The sequence below is a fragment of the Medicago truncatula genome, chromosome 1 (assembly GCF_003473485.1).
Source record: "Medicago truncatula cultivar Jemalong A17 chromosome 1, MtrunA17r5.0-ANR, whole genome shotgun sequence".
In the NCBI taxonomy this organism is placed as follows: domain Eukaryota; kingdom Viridiplantae; phylum Streptophyta; class Magnoliopsida; order Fabales; family Fabaceae; genus Medicago; species Medicago truncatula.
Window position 1 is genome coordinate 5339795 of NC_053042.1, and position 19913 is coordinate 5359707.

Consider the following 19913-nt stretch of genomic DNA (forward strand, 5'->3'; position numbering starts at 1 on the left):
ATAATTTTTCTTTTATAAATAAATAATGCAATAAAATGCACACTCTCGTAACTTCACATTTAAAATATTGCAACAAGTCTTAACTCAACTGACAAAAATGTTTAAATTGTTATGCCGGATAACATGACTAAGGTTCAAATTCCGACACCTCCACCTGCATGTGTAAGTTTATAATGACTTTACAATTTCGTCTATCTATAAAAAATAAAATAAAAATTAGTGTCACAAAAGTGTCATGCAATTTTTAATGTAGTTTTAATTATTATTTTTTAATTGTACCTTCTACTTAATACTATGTGCATTACTTCAAAAGTTATTATTTTTCACTTATTTATGATAATGAAAGTGCACTATTGGTTAGTTAATTTAGATAAATAATCGTCATTATATTTATTTCAGTTATCAATTTTTCTTAACTTGCGTGATTTCTATAATATATACATGAAATGTTAGGCTATAATATATCACTTATTTCAGTTATCCATTTTTTATAATTTGCGTGATTTCTAATATACACATGAAATGTTATACTATGACCTATCACTTAAATAAAATTTGTCATTTGTTTAATTCTAAAGTCTGTCTTGATCTCATTACTAGTCTATGATCTTTCCTTCTTCAAAGCTCCTTCAGGTATCATCTCCTCTATGATCTCTTTTTAATTCGTTTTTTTTATTGTGTGGGTGTGAGGATAATAGGAAAATTTCTTGGATTGATTGGGAGTCCATTTGTTTGGATAAGGAGGTTGGCGGTATATAACATAGAGAATCCAATTGAGGTATTTAACACATATTAGTAGTGTTTATATCGTGGTATTTAATTTTTATGTACCCATAATGATAAAAATTGTAGTAAATGTTAATTTTTGTGTGTATATCACTTTCCTTAATTTTAGCTTATATTCGTTGTGATAAGATTGAAAATCTAATTGAGTTTCCTATTATTTAGGCATGACAACAAAACTCATACTCGTGGGTACCCATCCGAGCCAAACCCAAATTGATGGATTTTTTTCGGTTTGACTGAGTTTGGGTATTCTTTGATCTCAAAACATGAGTACGGGACGGGTAATGGGGATAGAAGTACCCACCTCGAACTCATACCTAAACCCGTCTGGATTGTAGAAAATCAATTTATCATCCCTTTTGTATAAATAGGAACTCAAACTTTAAATCATTTCTCTCACACAATCAAAGTGGCAATTTGTCAGGCGACACTCACTTCTCTAGTTCTCTCTTTTCTCCTTTCACATCTCACTACCACGGTCTTTGTCTTTGTCTTCTCCATAACCACTATGGGGATGGAGATGAGGCAGGAATACCAAAAATATGCTTTGTATATAAGTAGCGATAAGAATCTATCTCACTTGAGCAATTGTAAAAACAACAAAAAAAAGCAAAAAATGGTAAAAACATGTCAAATTAAAAAAAATAAAAATATCATAGGAAAAATCTAAAAATCAAATAAAACTAATGCAATTTTTTCGAATTTTTCTCAGAATATGATTAATAAAATAAAAAAATTGGAAAATAGGTTTTAACTATGGAATTTTGAATTTTGAGAGGTGGAGTTCGGTAAGAAGTTTCATCTAAGAGATTCTTGATCCTTGATTTTTTTTTTGATTTTTTGGAAATGTTCCGGAGCAATCTGATCAAGTAGCTCAAAAATTAGATTTTTTTACTAGGAACAACTAACAATGACCTAAAACAGAATGATGAAGGTTAGGAAGATTAATATGACCCTTAAACTGGTTATCCATGTCATAAACATGTTCAAAATTTATGCTGATGCATTTCATATTATATAATTCAAATTGTTTTTCCACTGAATAATGATGTTTAGGGGATGTTCGGATTTTATAATCCGAGAAAAATCAAGGAATGCTCCCTATTTTGTAGGGTGTTCGGTTCGGATTATATAATTCGAATCGGTGAACAACTCATTTTTCACCCCAAAACAAGGGAAAACTCAATTCGGATTATAGAATCCAAAAATCTCATAAGCATTTTCATAAAATAAAAAAAAATAGAGCATGTGAGAAATAATTAGGGTGCGAAAAGTAACAGTTAAAAAAAAGATGTGTGTTAGTTTTGGGCTAAATTATGAAAGTCTTGTTAAAAAAAAGATGAAAATTGCTTTTTAGGCACCTTGGATTGCTCACAAGCACATCAAACGTTCAAAGATACATTTATTAGAAGTTACAACATGTTCGCCTACGAACAGGAACCGTTTGTTGATGCGGGACTTGGAAACATTTGCAACATGTCTAGCAGCTTTGATACCAAAACTGCTTGTAAAAATGATTGGTGGAACTAACATATGCAAGTATTCAAACTTCAATAAGATTGTTTTCTAGTATTTGATTCAATTTAACAAAAAACAACCTTAGAGGCAATTGGTTTGAAAATGCTTCAAATGCATATTGCAAATGCATCAAAATCCTGAATGGTTCCTAACTCCTGTTCATAGGCGAATGGTTCGTAACTTCTGAGGGGTATTTTCAAAAGTTTGAGATGCTTGTGAGCAATCGAAGGTGCGTAAAGAGTAATTTTCAGAAAGAATTATGAAGTTTGATCTAGGCCTTGGCCTAATAGATGGGCCAAAGAGGGAATTGCTAGAGGAAAGTTGCTTTTCTGACATTGAGAAGTTCACAATAACACATGTAAATGACCTAAAAGCCCTTGACGGCAGTTAACTACCGTTTGCCAAACCAGCGGTAGTTAACTGCCGCTGGCCTCAACGGTAGTTAACTACCGCTGGAAATTGTTTTTCTGCTCATGCCCACTTGTTCTGCCACCAACTTCCATTCTTTAATTGCTTTTGTTCTTCGTTTTAATTCATGTTCATAGAAACCCTCAACAATCCTTTCTCTTCGTTCTTCAACTGTAAATTTAAAAGTATGGCATCCTCAAGCAGTACTGGATCTAACCCAAGCTGGATTCGTTGTACCAACATGAATCATAGATGTTTAAAACGAAGTCGGATTCGTGCTCTGAGGCGATTGGCGGAGAAAAGGAGATCGGTCCGGAAATTAGAATTGATGTACAAGGATCGTTTGTGAGGCCGTTAAGCATGGAAGAACATATTGAAACATTGATTGTTTTTCAAACACCCAATTAAACTTTTACCCAATAATACTTTCACTGATATTTGTGTTGTGAAACTCTGTTCAAGCTAATTCAGAAAAATTCCAAAATATTGCTTGATTCCATTATAGAGAGGGATTATTGGTGTTTGGTGTTTGAAACGATGAAGGAATCGATGAAGAAGGGTGAAAACATACTACTTCAGATTAATTTGTTTCCTTTCATTTTTTCTTCTTCTTGTTTTACAAGATCCTTCCATTTGTTATGTGATGTGTTGCGTGTTTACTGCAAAATTAAAAAATCAGAAAAGCAATTAAAAAATGGAAGTTGGTTGCAGAACAAGTGGGCATGTGCAGAAAATCAATTTCCAGCGGCATTTAACCACCACCGGTTTGACAAACAGTAATTAACTGCTGCCGGGGACTTTTAGGTCATTTACAAGTATCATTGTGAACTTCTCAATGTCAGAAAAGCAATCTTCTTGCTAGAGATCAAATTGCTCTTCTCCCAATCATTTTTACTCATTCTCATCCCAAACTATCTAAAATACCCCCAATGTGAGTTAAGATTGCCTTGGATTACATTTAAATAATTCTGAAATTGTCGTTTTGCTTTGCTTCTTGGTAACTTCTGTAACATAGCAAAAATTATTAGTACTTGCATGCTTAGTTTCTAACGTTTCTTCATAAAATGGATGACTTGATGAAAAAACGAATTATCGACTTGTTTATGATTAATAGTTTTGTCCCATAAAAAATTGATTAATATTATTTTGAGAAGTTGGAAAGGTCTCTGGTTTGTATATATGAATAAAGTGCAAGGTTTTCCATCTCTTTGTTCACCTAATAAGCAATAGTACCGATAATAACAGTTGATTTCGGTTTAAAATAGTTCGATTTGGTTCGAAACAGTTCGGTTTAGTTAAGTTAGGTTTTACCTTCTAAAATTCGATTTTGTTTGGTATTTTATATTTTTTTTTCCAATGGTTCTAATAATGACAGTTTAGTTTGGTTTCAGAACAGTTCGGTTCGGTTTGGAACATTTCGATTTAGTTCGGTTCGGTTCAGTTATTTTAAATTGAGTTAAATATGTATTTGGACCATGTAAATATACCAACTTTTCGATTTAATCTCTCTAAAATTTTACTTCAACATTTAGTCCCCTAAAAAATTTTCATCTTCACTTTTGGTCTCTCCTTCAAAGTAAACTCATATGTAGGATTAATATTTTTGAATAAAATTTTGCATAAAAATTCATAATATTATAAGGATCACTCCAAAAAAAATTATAATTTTTTAACAAAACATGAATTTAATATGAATTTTTATATTTTTTTTACGGGTACAAATTCATATTTAATTTGTTTTGTTAAAAAATTCTATTTTTTTTTAAAGATCATTATAATATTCTACACATATCTGCACAATTTCAATAAAAAAAAAAAATAATACTAAAATTAACTTAAAAATAGGGATCAAATGTAGTGATTGAAAATTTTTAGTGACTAAAAGTTGAATAATTTTTTAATAAGGACTAAAACAAAAAATTGGTATATTTATAGGGACTAAAAACATATTTAACCCTTTTAAATTTAGGCTTAATTACAGTGTTCGGCCCTTAACTTTCACGAAGTTGCGATTTTGGCCCCTTAAGAAAAAAAATACAATTTAGCAGTTTTGACCCCCAAAGACCAATTTTTGGTAAAAAAAAATAACACTTGGCACCTCACTTAGGGTGCCACGTCAGCGTGGACCGAGTCAAAATTGACCTTCGGGGCCAAAACATCCACATATGCAAAACTTTTTTTTTGGAGAAATAAAAATGAAATATTATAACTTCAGTGATGGAAACGCTTTAGTACAAGGTGTACTAAAATGTTCCACCCCGGTAAAGACAACTGTCACAAAGTATAATTACAAGGAAAAGTCAGTCAATACCCAAACAATATAAAGGGTTCGACCACCAACTTTGAGAACCGTACACAAAAGTGATTTTGTTGGCTTTAAGCCACCACAACGAATGAAATTTTACTTTATCGAATAACTGCTCAATAGGTGTTGCTATGTTGTTGAACAATCTGTTGTTTCTTTCATTCCACAACAACCATAATAATTGAAGAAAAGAGCAACATGCCAACATATGCAAAATTTAGGGGGCGATTTTGTAATTTTTTTTTTAGGGGGCCAAAATCGCAACTTTGAGAAAGTTAAGGGGTTAAAACTGCTATTAAGCTTTAAATTTATCAACCAGTTCAGTTGAATTCGATTATGTTTTCATTCCAAACCGAACCATGCTCATCCCTAATTATGAGACAAGACAAAAGCAGAGAATTTTCGCATTTCGAGAATAACAAAGATAAATTTAAGGTAACTTATCATGTTGATTTTTTATGTTGAAACTTCTTCGAAGCTCTGCTAACATTTAATTAAATTCTTTTACAAGGCCGCACTTCTTCAGCAAGTCAATGATCTTCTGGTACGCATTTGCATTGAAACAACTACTGCACGTGGAATAGTTGAGGAATTAGAGGCTTCAATAAATAAAACCAATAGAGAAGGAGCTTCAATTAGGCCACACTTTTACTAGTTGTATTTGAATGCAACCCAACGTGACTTAATTTACGTTGGAGTTTGTCGTACGTTAACTCATATTGATATCTAACGTAAACGTAAGTTAACTTGCATTAGTTTTATCAATCATAATTTAACTTAGGTTGAGGTTATTTTATGCTTTTTGGGGTGGGAAGGAGTAAAAATGATTGGGAGAACGAATCGCTAAGGTGGCCAATTGGTTACGATAGGCAGCATAGTTTTTTTTTATTTTTTTTAAAGATAGGCAGAGTTTTTTTGTTTTTGTTTTTGAATTCAGATAGGCAGAGTTAATAAGAGAGGAAATGGCAAGTAGTATAAGTGTATGATATTATCCTCTAAAAAAAAGTGTATGGTATAATGGAATATTTTCTGTTAGAAAAGGCAACTGAAATCTTTATTGAAATTTTAAATGAATCAAAGATCTTTCCCACTCCAGAAATTGAAGTTCTTTCAACAATAAAGGTTAGCACAGTATAATAGTATGTCACTTGGAATACCGATACTTAAAACAAAAGAGATTCAAAGACCTAAACCATAAGCTTTAAAGTACTATTGTTAAAAAAAAGGTGTGTGATGCATGTATATGGCACTACCAACACATGGAAGACATAATATGATTTTTTTTTTTTCTCAATTAGCTAGATAGGGTTAATGTAGTCAATAACAATGCATTTCAAATCGATCTTGACAAAAAAAAAAAAAAAACATTTAAAACTAAAAAAAAAATAGCAAAACGGATATTTTGCATATGTGACGTTATTTGTCTTGATAAGGCATGTATGTCTACTCGATCTATAGAGTTAAACTTTAACAAGGATCCCTGTGAGCTTAATTCAGTTGGTAGAAATATTTTCATATTATATGTAAGGGTTTGGATTTGAATCTCGAACATCTCACTTCTCCACATTTAAAATATGTGAGCTCTAGCTCCTAAACTACTTAAAAAAAAACTTTAGCAATTAGAAAAATGGATTTGAAATGATAAATCAAACATTTGTCAAAGTAACAATTACAATACTTTTTATACAAAAATTACATCTTTTACTTGCTTAAATTATGATATCTAAAAATACTTGTTTGCATTTTTCTGAACATTATTAAAGTAGATCAAACTCATACTTTACAAAATCTAATCTATCCATCTTTCAAAAAAAAAAAATCTAATCTATCCTCGCCCCTAATTGTTAACCTAATCACATGTTTATCTTTAACTAATATTAATTGATTTGATATTTAATTACTTTTATATTCTAGATAATCAATAATATATTAGTATTTGTTTAAGTTTGGCTGCTTGCTTGGCAACAGAAAAAAAAATAGTTTGGCTTTTTGCCTAATAAAAAAGGTTTAGCTGCTGGTTCCCGAAGAAAGAACATAAATATCCAGCACACAATAGGTAAGCAGTGACTTAAGCCTTTTTGGAGGGATTTTTTTCCTTTCTTTTTTACCTTTTTTAATTGAATAATATTTTGATTGAATATACAAATTGATCCTTAAAACGGTAAGAATTTTCATAAAAATCTTTTATTTTTATAAATTAGTATCACTAGAATTATAAGATGTATTTGAAATGATCGTTATTTTAACTTCTGTTATTTAAGATTAAAATGTTTTACTAATCAATCTTTGGATTGGATACAGAATTTAAAAAGAAAAAAAGATTAAAATGTTTCACGTTTTGTTTGGTTACACTTAAAATGTTTCACGTTGATCTCACACAAATATCATCTCATTAGAACTAATTTATCTATGGAATTTAAGTTATCTAATCAATAAATTGTCTACAATTGCTTTCTTCAAAAAAAAAATTGTCTACAATTGCAATTTTATTGGGGACGTATTATGAAGTGACACTGACATTGGTGTGAGATTAAAATGCAGGAATGCAAATTCAATTAATGTGTTACATAAAAGTTAATGAATCGACCACTTTGTCTAACACTTTACAATTTTCAAGATGTATTGTCCATTCATAAAAAATGGTGACTATTAGAGCATAATAACAAAGCTCCGAACCAAACCTAAATTGATAGATTTTTCTCGCTTTGGTTGAGTTTGGGTTTTTTCAAGTTTCAAAACACAGATAGGGGACAAGTAATTGGGATATAAGTATCAATCTCGAACTCATACACAAACTCGTCATGAATGTAAATAAATCAAATTATTATCTCTTTTATATAAATAGAAACTTAAATTCTAATTAAATCATTTAACTCACATAGTCAAAGTCTCAGTCTTTCAGACGACGTTCACTTCTCTAAATTCTCTCTCTCCGCCTTCCACATCTCAAACCCTCGATCTCTCTCTTCTCCATCACTAGGTGTGTATGTGAGTCGGTTTGAGTTGGGTTTGACCAAACCCAAAACTGAACCATATAGGTACTCCAATTTGGGTGAGGTAAAATAGTCACTTGCTAATTTCTGAGTTGGGTTGGTAATTGGTTAACCAATTTTTTATTATTATTAAATGACTAAATGACAAGTACTCATAATTTTTCTTAAATATTACTCTACTTTTTAATTTTTTTTTAAAAATTGGTTAACTTATTTTTACTATAACTTTATGCATCATAGAATAATAATAATATCAAATAATAAACTCCATTATAAAATACTTGCAACAAACTAAAGTTGTATGACATTAAATTGCATTAGTATTAAAATAAGCAAAAAGTGTAACATCTTGATTTGTAATTTAACATGTTTTGATTTTCGTTACATAGGATACCATGTGTATGTTTTGAAATATAACTTGGTTTATGACCATAACCTTTAGTATTTTTTTTTGTCAAGTAGCCTATTGGCTGAAGCTCACACATTTTAATGTAGAGGAGTGGGGACAGAGTTCGAACTCCCGTCCCTGCATATATTATGCATTGTTCCTACCAACTGAGTTGAGCTCACGGAGACACCTTTAGTATTTTTCTTCTACCCTATGAAAATAAAGATAAAAAATATTGACATTATTGGGTAAGTCGATTTTTCGGATACCCGAAACCCATTTATTTTTATGGGTTTTCCATTTTGAGAAACCATATTTACCCAATTACCAAGTCCAATCCATTTTTTTGGGTTTATTGAATGGATTTCACCGAATTTTCTGTATTGACCCAATCCATATACACCCCTATTCATCACCATAGACATCGATCATCATCTTTTTGTTGGAACCATATGACATGATCAAGATCTTTTCAAAAACTCAACAACTTATATTTCCAAAGACAGAATCGCGAGTGGAGCACAAATTGCACTAGAAGGCAATGAAACTATTGCAATTTTTTTTTTTTTTTTTTTTGAAAGAAATGAAACTATTGCAATTAAAAGTCACTCAAGTTTGAAACCAATTTCATATGCTTTATATTTTGAGGAGTGCTACCAACACTTTCTTTTTAACACTCTTTTCAACACTCACTCTTTTATTGAATAAAATTAACGTGGAGCCTACACTTTGGAAATAGAATCCACATAAGGTGCTATGAGTTACATTGGTTTCACTAAATAAAAGAATGAGCGTTAAAGATGGTGTTGTAAAGAGAGTGTTGCGAATATTACTCTTATACGTTTCATTGGTCGAAATCTTTTAAGTGTTGTTCAAATGTTGCAAAATGGCTACAAAGTGCTATTTGAAACATAAAAATTGTGTAATTAAATAACAAAATGCAATTTTTTATTTACGCATGCTGCATCGTCGTTAGTGTTCATCATCAACGAGACTTGTTGTTTGACCACTTTTATCAAGTTGGGATTCGATATAAGAAGCTAATACTCTTCATCAAACCATATACTTTGATGTTGTTGTTTAGTTAATAGGAAAGTCTCATCAAATTGGATTAAGAGCAAACAAACAAGTAAATTGGATATCATATTTTCACCGAAAACTTATAAGACGTTACATATATTAATATATATCCTCTCTCTTGTATGTTGTTCGATATTCACTTTTCTAACTCACATAAACCTTCTACCTCACACTTGACATACAAGAAAAGTGAGAAAGAGAGGAGGTGATAGTAAGATGGAAGACAAAGAAATCACGAGATAAATGGTATGGTGTAGGAGAGAATCAAGATTTAAAGTTATAATGAACATTACATGTAATGTGCCACTGCCAGTGGAAGTCTACTCCACTTGGTGACATGAGAGTGTACATACACCCCAACAAGAAAACTCTCCCATGTGAAATGAATGATTTTTTGTTCCTCTTTTTCTCATTACCCCATTACCTACCGTGTAACAAATCAAACCACATCTCAAATGCTGATAGCGTGCCTCTATCTTAAATGCGTGATGCAATTTGTATCAACCACAACACCATATTCTATTATTCTTATATAAAATATATTTGCATTTGTCTTAATTCACACTACTCTATCTTTGACGTGAGAATTCCATCCAATTTCAAGTGGAATAATTCATAGGATACAAGCAATGAATTAATCACCCATCACTATTCACATTCCAAGTTGCAAAATGTAAATTAAATCAATATATATAGTAAGGCTTTCTTTAAGGTCGGTCCATAAAATTGTTGATAATTAGAAAAGTCGTTGGTTGAGTTGCATTTTGCATAGTTAGTTGTTAGTAGTAGGAGTACAGTAGCGTGCCGGCTGCTATTGAAATGAGATCCTTATCTGTGACCGCATTCATTCACATTACTTAGACCCCTCAAAATTAAATAAAAACAAAAACAAGAACCTTTCTTTTGTACTTTATTCAGAATATTGACTAGAAACTTCTTTTGGAATTTGGAACTAGTCTTCCTTCAAATTTCACTCCCCACAACTTGGTGTAGTACTTTCTCAGTCCCTTCTCCACTTCTCTCAATGTCAGTGCGAGTGCCTTATGACTTATTCTCGAACCTCAATTCACTATAGTAAGACTACACGCTTTAGGGCATTAGGGAAGTTACAATATCTACCATCGTCTGATTTTGATCGGACTGTTCGGATTTAAAGCTTTGATAAAAAAATTAGATAGATAAAATGATAATAATAATTGAAAATTTACGAAAATAATGATAGTGATTGAAAATTTACGAATCTCGTTCACGACGTGCAACTTAACAATTAGATATGACAACAAAACACATACATGCGGATACCCGCCTGAACTAAACCCAATTTAACGGGTTTTCTCCGCTTTGACTGTGTTTGAGTATGAGTTTGGGTTTCTCCGATTTCAAAATACTGGTACAGGACGGATAACAGGGATATATGTACCCACTCCAAACCCAAATTCATACCAAACTCGTCCCGAATGTTGAAAGTCAATTTATTATCACTTTTATATAAATAGAAACTCAAACTCAAAACTATTTCAATCACACAGCCAGAGTCTCAGACTTTCGATTGACAGACACTTATGATAGTTCTCTCTTTTTTCATTCCATATCTCACAATCTCGACCTCTCTATTCTCCATCATCATAACCATCGATCGCCGTCATCTCTTTGCTGTATAATGAATTACAACATTGCGACTAAGGCTAAAAAATATTTTTTTATTAAAAAAAAGTTTATCCACTACGGGGAATACCCGAACCCTTCGTGAACGAAAATGAAATTTGATTTCTCATCTCTGCTGGGTATGGGTAGGGTAACGAGTAAATATATGAGAGTATGATATGGGGACAGAGAAAGTAAAACTCGTCCCCACTCTGCCCCATTGTCATGTCTATTAACAATCTCGACATCTTTTTCAATTGATTTAAGATGTACCATGAACAAATTTCAATAAATTTAGTTTTTAGAAAAATTTAAAATCTATTTATTTTGTGGATCGTTTAATCTCGATTGAACATTCGTACATCTTCTAAATACGTGCAAATTTGACTACAAAAAACATCAGAAAATAAGATCAGACGGTCACGAATCTCTCAACTATGCGAATGTGAGGCAAAAAAAAAAAAAAAAAAACCTTGAGTCCCATGGTGTTATTACACTTTATTTGACCGACTTAAGGTCATCACCCTTGGCCACCAAGAAACTCACCCTAAACGTGCTCCACTATAATATCCACCTGTATTTCAGATTCTATTTTAATCAATTAATTGATTGTTGTATTTAGCTTGCCCACCGCGCTTACTTGCTCACCACTTGTCACGCAACTTCCACTTCAATCCTCACCTCCTTATAAACCGAGCTCACTCACACTCATTTCCACTCATACCAAAACTCATCTCAAAAATTTCAATACCTATCTCTTTCTATCAATGGCTCTAGAAGCACTTAACTCACCCACTTCTACTACCCCTAAATTCACCTTCGATGAACCAAATCTTCCATGGACTAAACGTAAACGTTCTAAACGTTCACGTTCATGCACTGAAGAAGAATATCTCGCTCTTTGTCTCATCATGCTTGCTCGTGGCCACACCAACCGCCACGATTTCAATCCTTTGAATCCACCACCAACAACCATTGACAACAACAACAACAACACCAAACTCAGTTACAAATGTTCTGTTTGTAATAAAGAGTTTTCTTCTTATCAAGCGCTCGGTGGACACAAAGCAAGTCACCGGAAAAACTCCGTCGGTGGCGGTGGTGATGATCATCCATCAACTTCCTCAGCTGCTACCACAAGCTCAGCCAACACAAACGGTGGTGGTGTTAGATCTCATGAGTGTTCGATTTGTCATAGGTCGTTTCCGACAGGACAAGCTTTGGGTGGACACAAACGTTGTCACTATGAAGGTGTTGTTGGTGGTGGTGCTTCTGCTGTAACTGTCTCTGAAGGTATGGGATCCACACATAGTCATCAACGTGATTTCGATCTGAATATCCCGGCTTTTCCGGAGTTTGCTAATAAGGTTGGAGAAGATGAAGTTGAAAGTCCTCATCCTGTTATGATGAAGAAGAAAGCTCGTGTTTTCGTGGTGCCCAAGATTGAAATTCCGAATTTTCAGTGATGAATTATTTGAGATGTAGATTTACTTTTAGTGAAAGATTAGTAGACAAGTTTATTTTATTTCTTATTTGGAAAATTTTTAGGATTATATGATTTTGTATAAAGTTTGGGTTGGGGGATTCATTTCTTTCTTTGGACTCTTTTTTTTTTTTTTTTTTTTTTTTTTTTTTTTTTTATGCTTAAGATTTGTAATTTACTTGGTTGCAATTCAATTTATTTATTTATTAAATTTTATTGATTTACTTATTTTTGTGAAATGATTGATTAGGTGGGTAAAATGGGTGTGAAATGGGATAATTATGATGACACATGAAACAGTGGAACAGAGTGGCGTGGTTGAGTGTTTCTGTTTCTGTTTGAGTTCAGTTGAAACTTGAAACTAGTTGCGCATGATTCTGTTTCTGTGAGTATTGCTGACGGTTTTTACAGTTATAATATTGCCTACCAATAATAGTTGTACTTCACTCTTTTTTTTCTTTTCTAAAGAGTAAATATCTATCGGAGAATATCAAAAAGTGCTTAATGGCTTTGATAAGCAACAAGAAAGTCCTTGAAGAAAATGGTGTACTTGGTGGGTCTTGCTAAAGACGTTTGTTAAAAATGAAAATAATTAATAATTTTTACGTAGAAATAATTGTTTTTTATATTTTTCTTTATGGATGTTTTTTTTTTTTTTTTTTTTTTTTTTTTTTATATTTCAATGTGTTAAATATATGCATTTATAATTTTTTTCTTTAACCTTTTTTTTTTTGAACAAACTAAAATGGTATAATTTTTTCCTTTAACCTTAACATTTTTTTTAATTTTTAAGACATAATTTTTATTCATTGATTCTTTAAACAATGTTTTGGAGTATCAATTAACGGAACTCATACCTAATTTGCTCCACAATTTTCTAGTGATCATTTTTATGGTGCACCAATTTTTATGCGTGGCGTAAATTAGTTCTTGACTTAGTTACCTCTTAACTTGAGTGAACTATCAAATTCTTCATAGATGGGTCAATAAAATCTGTGTAACTATTCTCTTACGAGAATATCAACATTAGATTTTTATTTGATTGAGTACATTTAAAATTAACATAAAATTTAAACTATAAAAACGAAAAATTTGAACAATATTTTTAACAAGTTAGGTTCGTAGGTTTACATGTTTAAAGATTCGAATCTAACGAGTTTGATAAAATACGTTGAATTAATTTTGGTCATCAGATTGAATGAGTCGCTTAAACCGTGATCATCACTACTTCCAACTCCTAAATTGTTGATATTTTGTTAAAAAAAAATAAATTAAATCTTTATGGAAGAGATTGTTATAATATTTAAAACATGTGTTAGAATTTTATTCAAACATATGAATGATACATTTTACAGAGAAACTAAAAGCAAAATGAAATTTGATATATCCATTTACACCAAAAAGTTATCTAATTCTTGTTTATATAACACACAAAAACTCCTCAACTTCAAGTCCTATAACCTCATTAATATCATTCTCATGATCCGAGCGTTTCTCGCATGTAAAGTGCGTATCATATTTTATTTTTCCTTCTTACTAGTGTATTTACCCGGTTTTCTTAAAAATAAAAAAAAAAATGTATTTACCCGGCATTGCCCGGTTAAACAGATAAAAAAAAATATATTATTGATATCCGCAAATAAAATTTATCACGGATTGGTATAGGATGAATATCTTAATAAATACACACAAATATAATAAAATTTACCATATTATAACTACTCGTAAATTTATAGATGCACATAAAGATAAAATTAATTAGATTTAGTAAAAATATTAACACATATAGAATAAAATTAACTTTTAGGAATTTGTATTATTTATGTTGAGATATTTCTGTTACATAAAATATTAGGAATTCAATGAAAAAGTTAAGTAAAATATTTAATAGATAAGATCAAAAATTTGTTGAGATATTTATGCCCAATTAAATACTGGTTTTAAAAAATAAAAAAATAATAAAAATAATACGAATAAACGTGAAAGTGACACGTGGCATAAAAACCTTAGTTTATATATATGTGATTGATTGATTGATTGAAGATTTATAGTTGAAGGTATCATATGTAATTTGTTGAGATATTTCTGTTACATAAAATATTAGGAATTCAATAAAAAAGTTAAGTAAAATATTTAATAGATAAGATCAAAAGTTTGTTAAGATATTTATGCTAAATTAAATATTAATTTTGAAAAAAATAAAAAATAATAAAAATATTGCGAATAAACGTGAAATTGATACGTGACATAAAAAACCTTAATTTATATATATACTATTGATATCCTATTTTACTTTATTTTAAAAACAAGTAAAGTTCCTTGACCATCTCTCAAAAAAAAAAAAGTAATGTTCCTTGACCAAAAAGTAACAAGTAAAATTCAATAAAAAAAAAAATTGTTTTTATCCCAAATGATGAAGTTTCAATCTAGGATAAGGATGTTTATAGATAAGAACGAAATTTGGCATTTACCCATTGTGATCAAACTAGGTTGATGACAAATATACGTACACTTACTTATCCTCGGAATAGTCATTACCTTTACTTGTACTATTTTAATTTCAATATACATGAACTTTGATGCTTATACTTTTCTCTCATTTCCTATATGTCCTTTTAAAATCGTGCCACGTCATTGAAAATAAATTGTCTAAGATTGCTAAACCCCAATCATCTTTCCACCAACATTAAATAATGAGGTGTGGTACGTTTAACATGTGTGCTTATGAGGTACAGTAAGAAAAGGAATTGAGTCTTGTTTTTACATGTGTATGATGTAAAAGAAAAGGAATCTGAATTTCTTGCCGTGTAATTACTTTGTATATTGTACGTGTCAATTACTTACCACATAATTGCTACGTTATATACATCACCCTCACTTTGCTTCAGATGCATGAACTTATGAAGCATGATCCAAAATTAAAATAAGAATGGACATAGATAAAACCGTCTCTAGTTAGCTAAGAAAGTGCCCAATTTTAGGCCAAATACCCTTTGCGTGTAAGAGAGAAAAGTTAATTAAGGTATAGTATACCCTTATTGTGTTCATACTAGAACGTTTATTCTCATGGTAATTAACTGGTGATTAAGCTAACTATAGTACTATACCATGCTTAATGCGTGGACTTTGAATTTGATGCAACTTTTTGGATGCGCACGTTTTCTAATTCTAGTTAATTCCTAGTAGTATATTATACGCCAATGATTTTCTACTCTTGAATATAATAAACAGATTATATCATGTCTTTTTTAAAATAAAAAAGGCCACGCCAAAAACGATAACATAAGAATTAAATTTGATGCATTTCTTTATGAGAGCAATCAACCGCTACTTGATATAAATAATGTTTAGCAATGAAACTTAATCCATTTAAAAAACATGTAAAAAGTACTCATCATGAAAATTAAGGGATAAAAAGGTTACATAACATTAACAGGTATACATGAAATAAAAACAAAGAATCAATGAAGCAAAGTCAGCATTTAATAATAAAAAAAATACAGACAAAAAAATTAGGGGAGTTTTAAAACGTTAGTCGAATTTATATATTTGTACAGAAGTTCTTGAACGTCAAAGACGGTTTGGCCGAGTGGTCTAAGGCGCCAGATTTAGGCTCTGGTCCGAAAGGGCGTGGGTTCAAATCCCACAGCCGTCAATTTTTTTGTTTTCATCATATGATGCGATGCAGAACGGAAAAATTCCCACGTTATATAGGCATCTAAAAAAGAATTCCCACAAGTCAATTATGAGTATTTTTTTTTTTTTTTTTTTTTTTTTACAAATTACAGGCATCTAAAAAAGAATACCATTAATTTATAAAAAAAGAAGAAAAATACCAGTAATTTATCAAAAAAAATAAAATCATTGTGCATTATTTGAAAGAAAAAAATTATTTTCAAGTGCACATATATTAATTAAAAATATCATTATTTAATGAACTAGATCATTAACTTTATCAAACACTTCCCTTCAAAAAGAAAAACATTATCAAACACAACTTATCTACCACCTACTACTATTTTTTATCAAACATTAGCCCAGATAATGGGAAAAATAAGTGGAAAAAAAAAAAAAGAATGGTGATTAAAAAAGATAGGAAGATTTTAAACTATATTTTGGTTGGGAAGTTTGGGACTATCTCATGTGCACATAGAACTAGATTGTAAATTAGTGGTTGACAGCATAAGTGATAGGACTAAAAATCAAGCCGAATTTTACAATATTATTACCGCATGTAGAATCCTATAACAACAATTTCCAAACTTTAAGATAAATTTTGTTAGAAGACAAGCGAATTCGGTCGCCCATTGCTTAGCAAGGGAGGCAAAATTGTGTGCTCGTCACCACGTTTTCAATTTGATTCCATCTTGTATTGCTACTATTTTAAGGAATAAAATAATATGAGTTTTTGTTTGTAAAAAAAAAAGATAGGAAGATAGAGAATCAAGTGACTCTTCTTCTCCAAAGTGAGACAATCCCTTACCTAGTGGAATTGTTTTTTATAGGTATTTTTTTTAAGAAAATGTTTTTTTAAGATGAAATATATATTAACATCGTTTCTGAAGCATAAGGTGTATCAAAAGAAGACGGTAATAGTTTACAAACATAGAACCATAAAAAAAAATAGGCTAACCAATGTCGAGACAAGCAAGCGGGCATAACAATCAACTATGAACCCCTAACACATAAATGTCATTAGCCGATTTCATCCACCAATTCAAATGAATTTTTACTTTCTCCAACAATTGATGAATATTATTTTCCTTGTTGCTAAAAAACCTATTATTTCGTTCATTCCACAAAACTCAAACACATAGAAGCCAAAGGAGTTGCAGAAACGATCGGCGCAATGTTGAACCACCTGTTGAAAAAGTGAAATGAACAAAATGATTAGAAATGCAATACGGATCAGTCGCCAAAATTCTGACCGATCACGAACTAAGAAAACATTAACAAATGCTCCAAGGACATTGTTTAAGCATTTAAAAGAAACATTTTTTTTTTTTTTTATAGAAAATGATGTAATTACTACTTTGACAGATATTTGACTTATATTTTCAAGACAATTTTTGTTGAATATATTCCTTAAACAATGTCTTTAGAGCATCCACAATGGTGAGGTCTTCACAATAAGACCTTGTACCTAATAGGTACTCCATTGTGAAAAAAAAAAATTGGAGGTCTTAAAAGATACAAGGTCTAACTTAAGACCCCATTCTTAAATGGGCTCACATCACTTTTTATTAAAATAATAATTTTCATGGCTATTAAATAATATTTGTGGGACCCTATTAGACCTTTTGTTAGAGGATCTTCATTGGAGTAGTTGAGTACCTATTAAGTACTATTATTAAAAAAATATTAAAAAGTGATGTGTCCATATGAGACTCATTTAAAAACTCAAAGTTGAGGGTCTTCTTTGTGAATGCTCTTATAGCACTTGTTAATATAATTTTTTTATCTATAAATAAATCGTACTCCATTTGCACTTGTTAGTATAACTTTTTTTATCTATAAATAAATCGTACTACATTAAAATTTTGATACATCTGACTTGAGGTATGTGTTGATTGTAGTCCCTCTAACTTGTTTTTTATATGTGCCCCTTCAATTTTAAGTTATTTCAATTAAGACCCTTAAACTATTTTAAAATTTATTCACTTAAAACTCACCAATTAAATAAAATCTATGGAATCATATGGGTGTTGTGGCGTAGTTGTTGTCCACACAGTATAAGGTGGCATGAAGCTGAATTGCATGACATTTGGCTTCTTCAACAACAAACTTCTCACAAACACAACACACCTTTTGTTCAGTCCTCACACGTTCTCTGAGTGCCCATCTGTCTCCAAATCACGGTGTCATATGCTATATTTCCAAATTCCAACTCTCTCGTCTTTACTCTTTACATCCACACACACCTTTCATCACCTCACTCACTTCACTTAGCCAGCTAGTTGAACAATTATGTGCATCTTTGGATTTACTTTTGGAATAACAAAAGATATTTCAAAGAATTAAAATTGTTTCTGGTGTATTTGTAGGTTTTTCATTATAATTGATTTTGATTTGGGGTTAAGATTTATAATTTTTGCATTCAAACGTAATTTTTATTTTCCATTTTATTGTTTAATTTTTCTTTTGAAATTGAGTCGGATTTTTTTTTTTATCTAAACATAGATTAATTTAAACCTAAAACTAAACAAATACTATTAAAGAAAAGTGTGAATACGCTGGGTTGGAAATCAGATTTTTCTTGAATAGGATAGCCCTAATTTAAAAAAAAATTAAAGCATAATTCTAACATATTTGTCACAAAACCAGGGATAGATTGTTCAAGGGAGCAACGGGAGATAAATGCAAGATTCACTTGGAAATATAAGTAAATTTTCCAGCACACACTAATTCCGACCAAGTTCCTCAGGGCATAGGAGAAGCTCGAGAACTACGCTTGAAGCTTCATTCAGATCAATTCCAGCCGCCGCTACCCATATCAATCTGTCATGGCTCGACCCTCATCCTTAACAGCTACGGATTCTCCGGGCAGCCATGTTACTCAATGTGTTTCTTTAAATTTGTCCTCACGTTTTTAAAAGTCTGACCAGTTGTATTAACTTGTTTATTAGTTTGTTTTATGTTAATTGTTAAGGCTTTGAGGAATGTCTTGGACACTTTCTTTTTAACATTTCCTTTAACAATCAATCTTTTATTGGATAATTGTAATAAAAAATAATTATTGGATGAAATTCATGTGAAGATCACATTTTAGAAATAGATATCACATATGGATTTCGTCCGATAAAATTTATAATTTTACCTTCAAACTGCATTTTATATTTTAATTTATTGTTCAATTATTTTCACATTAAGTAAAACCAAACTTTCTGTCCTACATAGATCATTTTTTCTCTCAATTCAATTTTACAAAATTAATTATCGTCACGCTGAAACCAAACAAACATTAGAGTTTAAAACTCATTGCCATACTTTCATTTCTTTCACCGCAAGAAAATCTTTGTTTTACGGCGGCAAAAAACGCTCGTAAACACAAAAGCTCAGTTGGAACAAACCAAATTCCTAAGGTTTTTTGATGGGTTCAATGGCATCAAACACAAGTTAGTCAGAAACCATTTCTGACATATGAGTCAAGGTTGAGAACGTTGATACTATTTTTTTAAGGTTTTGCTAACCAGTGATAGAAAATTTTCATTAAAAACAACAATTTTTTAACTTTCATAAAGTTAAATATTTCATTTTTCACCGATTTCCAATGCATAATCTATGTATTAATCTTCTTAATAATTAGAA

At 30.9% G+C, this 19913-nt stretch overlaps 1 protein-coding gene and 1 non-coding gene across 2 annotated transcripts; both read left to right on the forward strand.

Annotated features, from left to right (window-relative positions):
- Positions 1-11760: 11760 nt before the first annotated feature.
- Positions 11761-12717, forward strand: LOC11420383 (zinc finger protein ZAT10). Its single transcript, XM_003589048.4, has one exon. It carries the CDS (start codon positions 11890-11892, stop codon positions 12586-12588), a length of 699 nt encoding a protein of 232 aa, XP_003589096.1. The 5' UTR covers positions 11761-11889; the 3' UTR covers positions 12589-12717.
- A 3463-nt stretch (positions 12718-16180) lies between these two features.
- Positions 16181-16260, forward strand: TRNAL-UAG (transfer RNA leucine (anticodon UAG)). The gene has a single exon. It is a non-coding gene; the product is annotated as a tRNA-Leu (tRNA).
- Positions 16261-19913: the final 3653 nt, after the last annotated feature.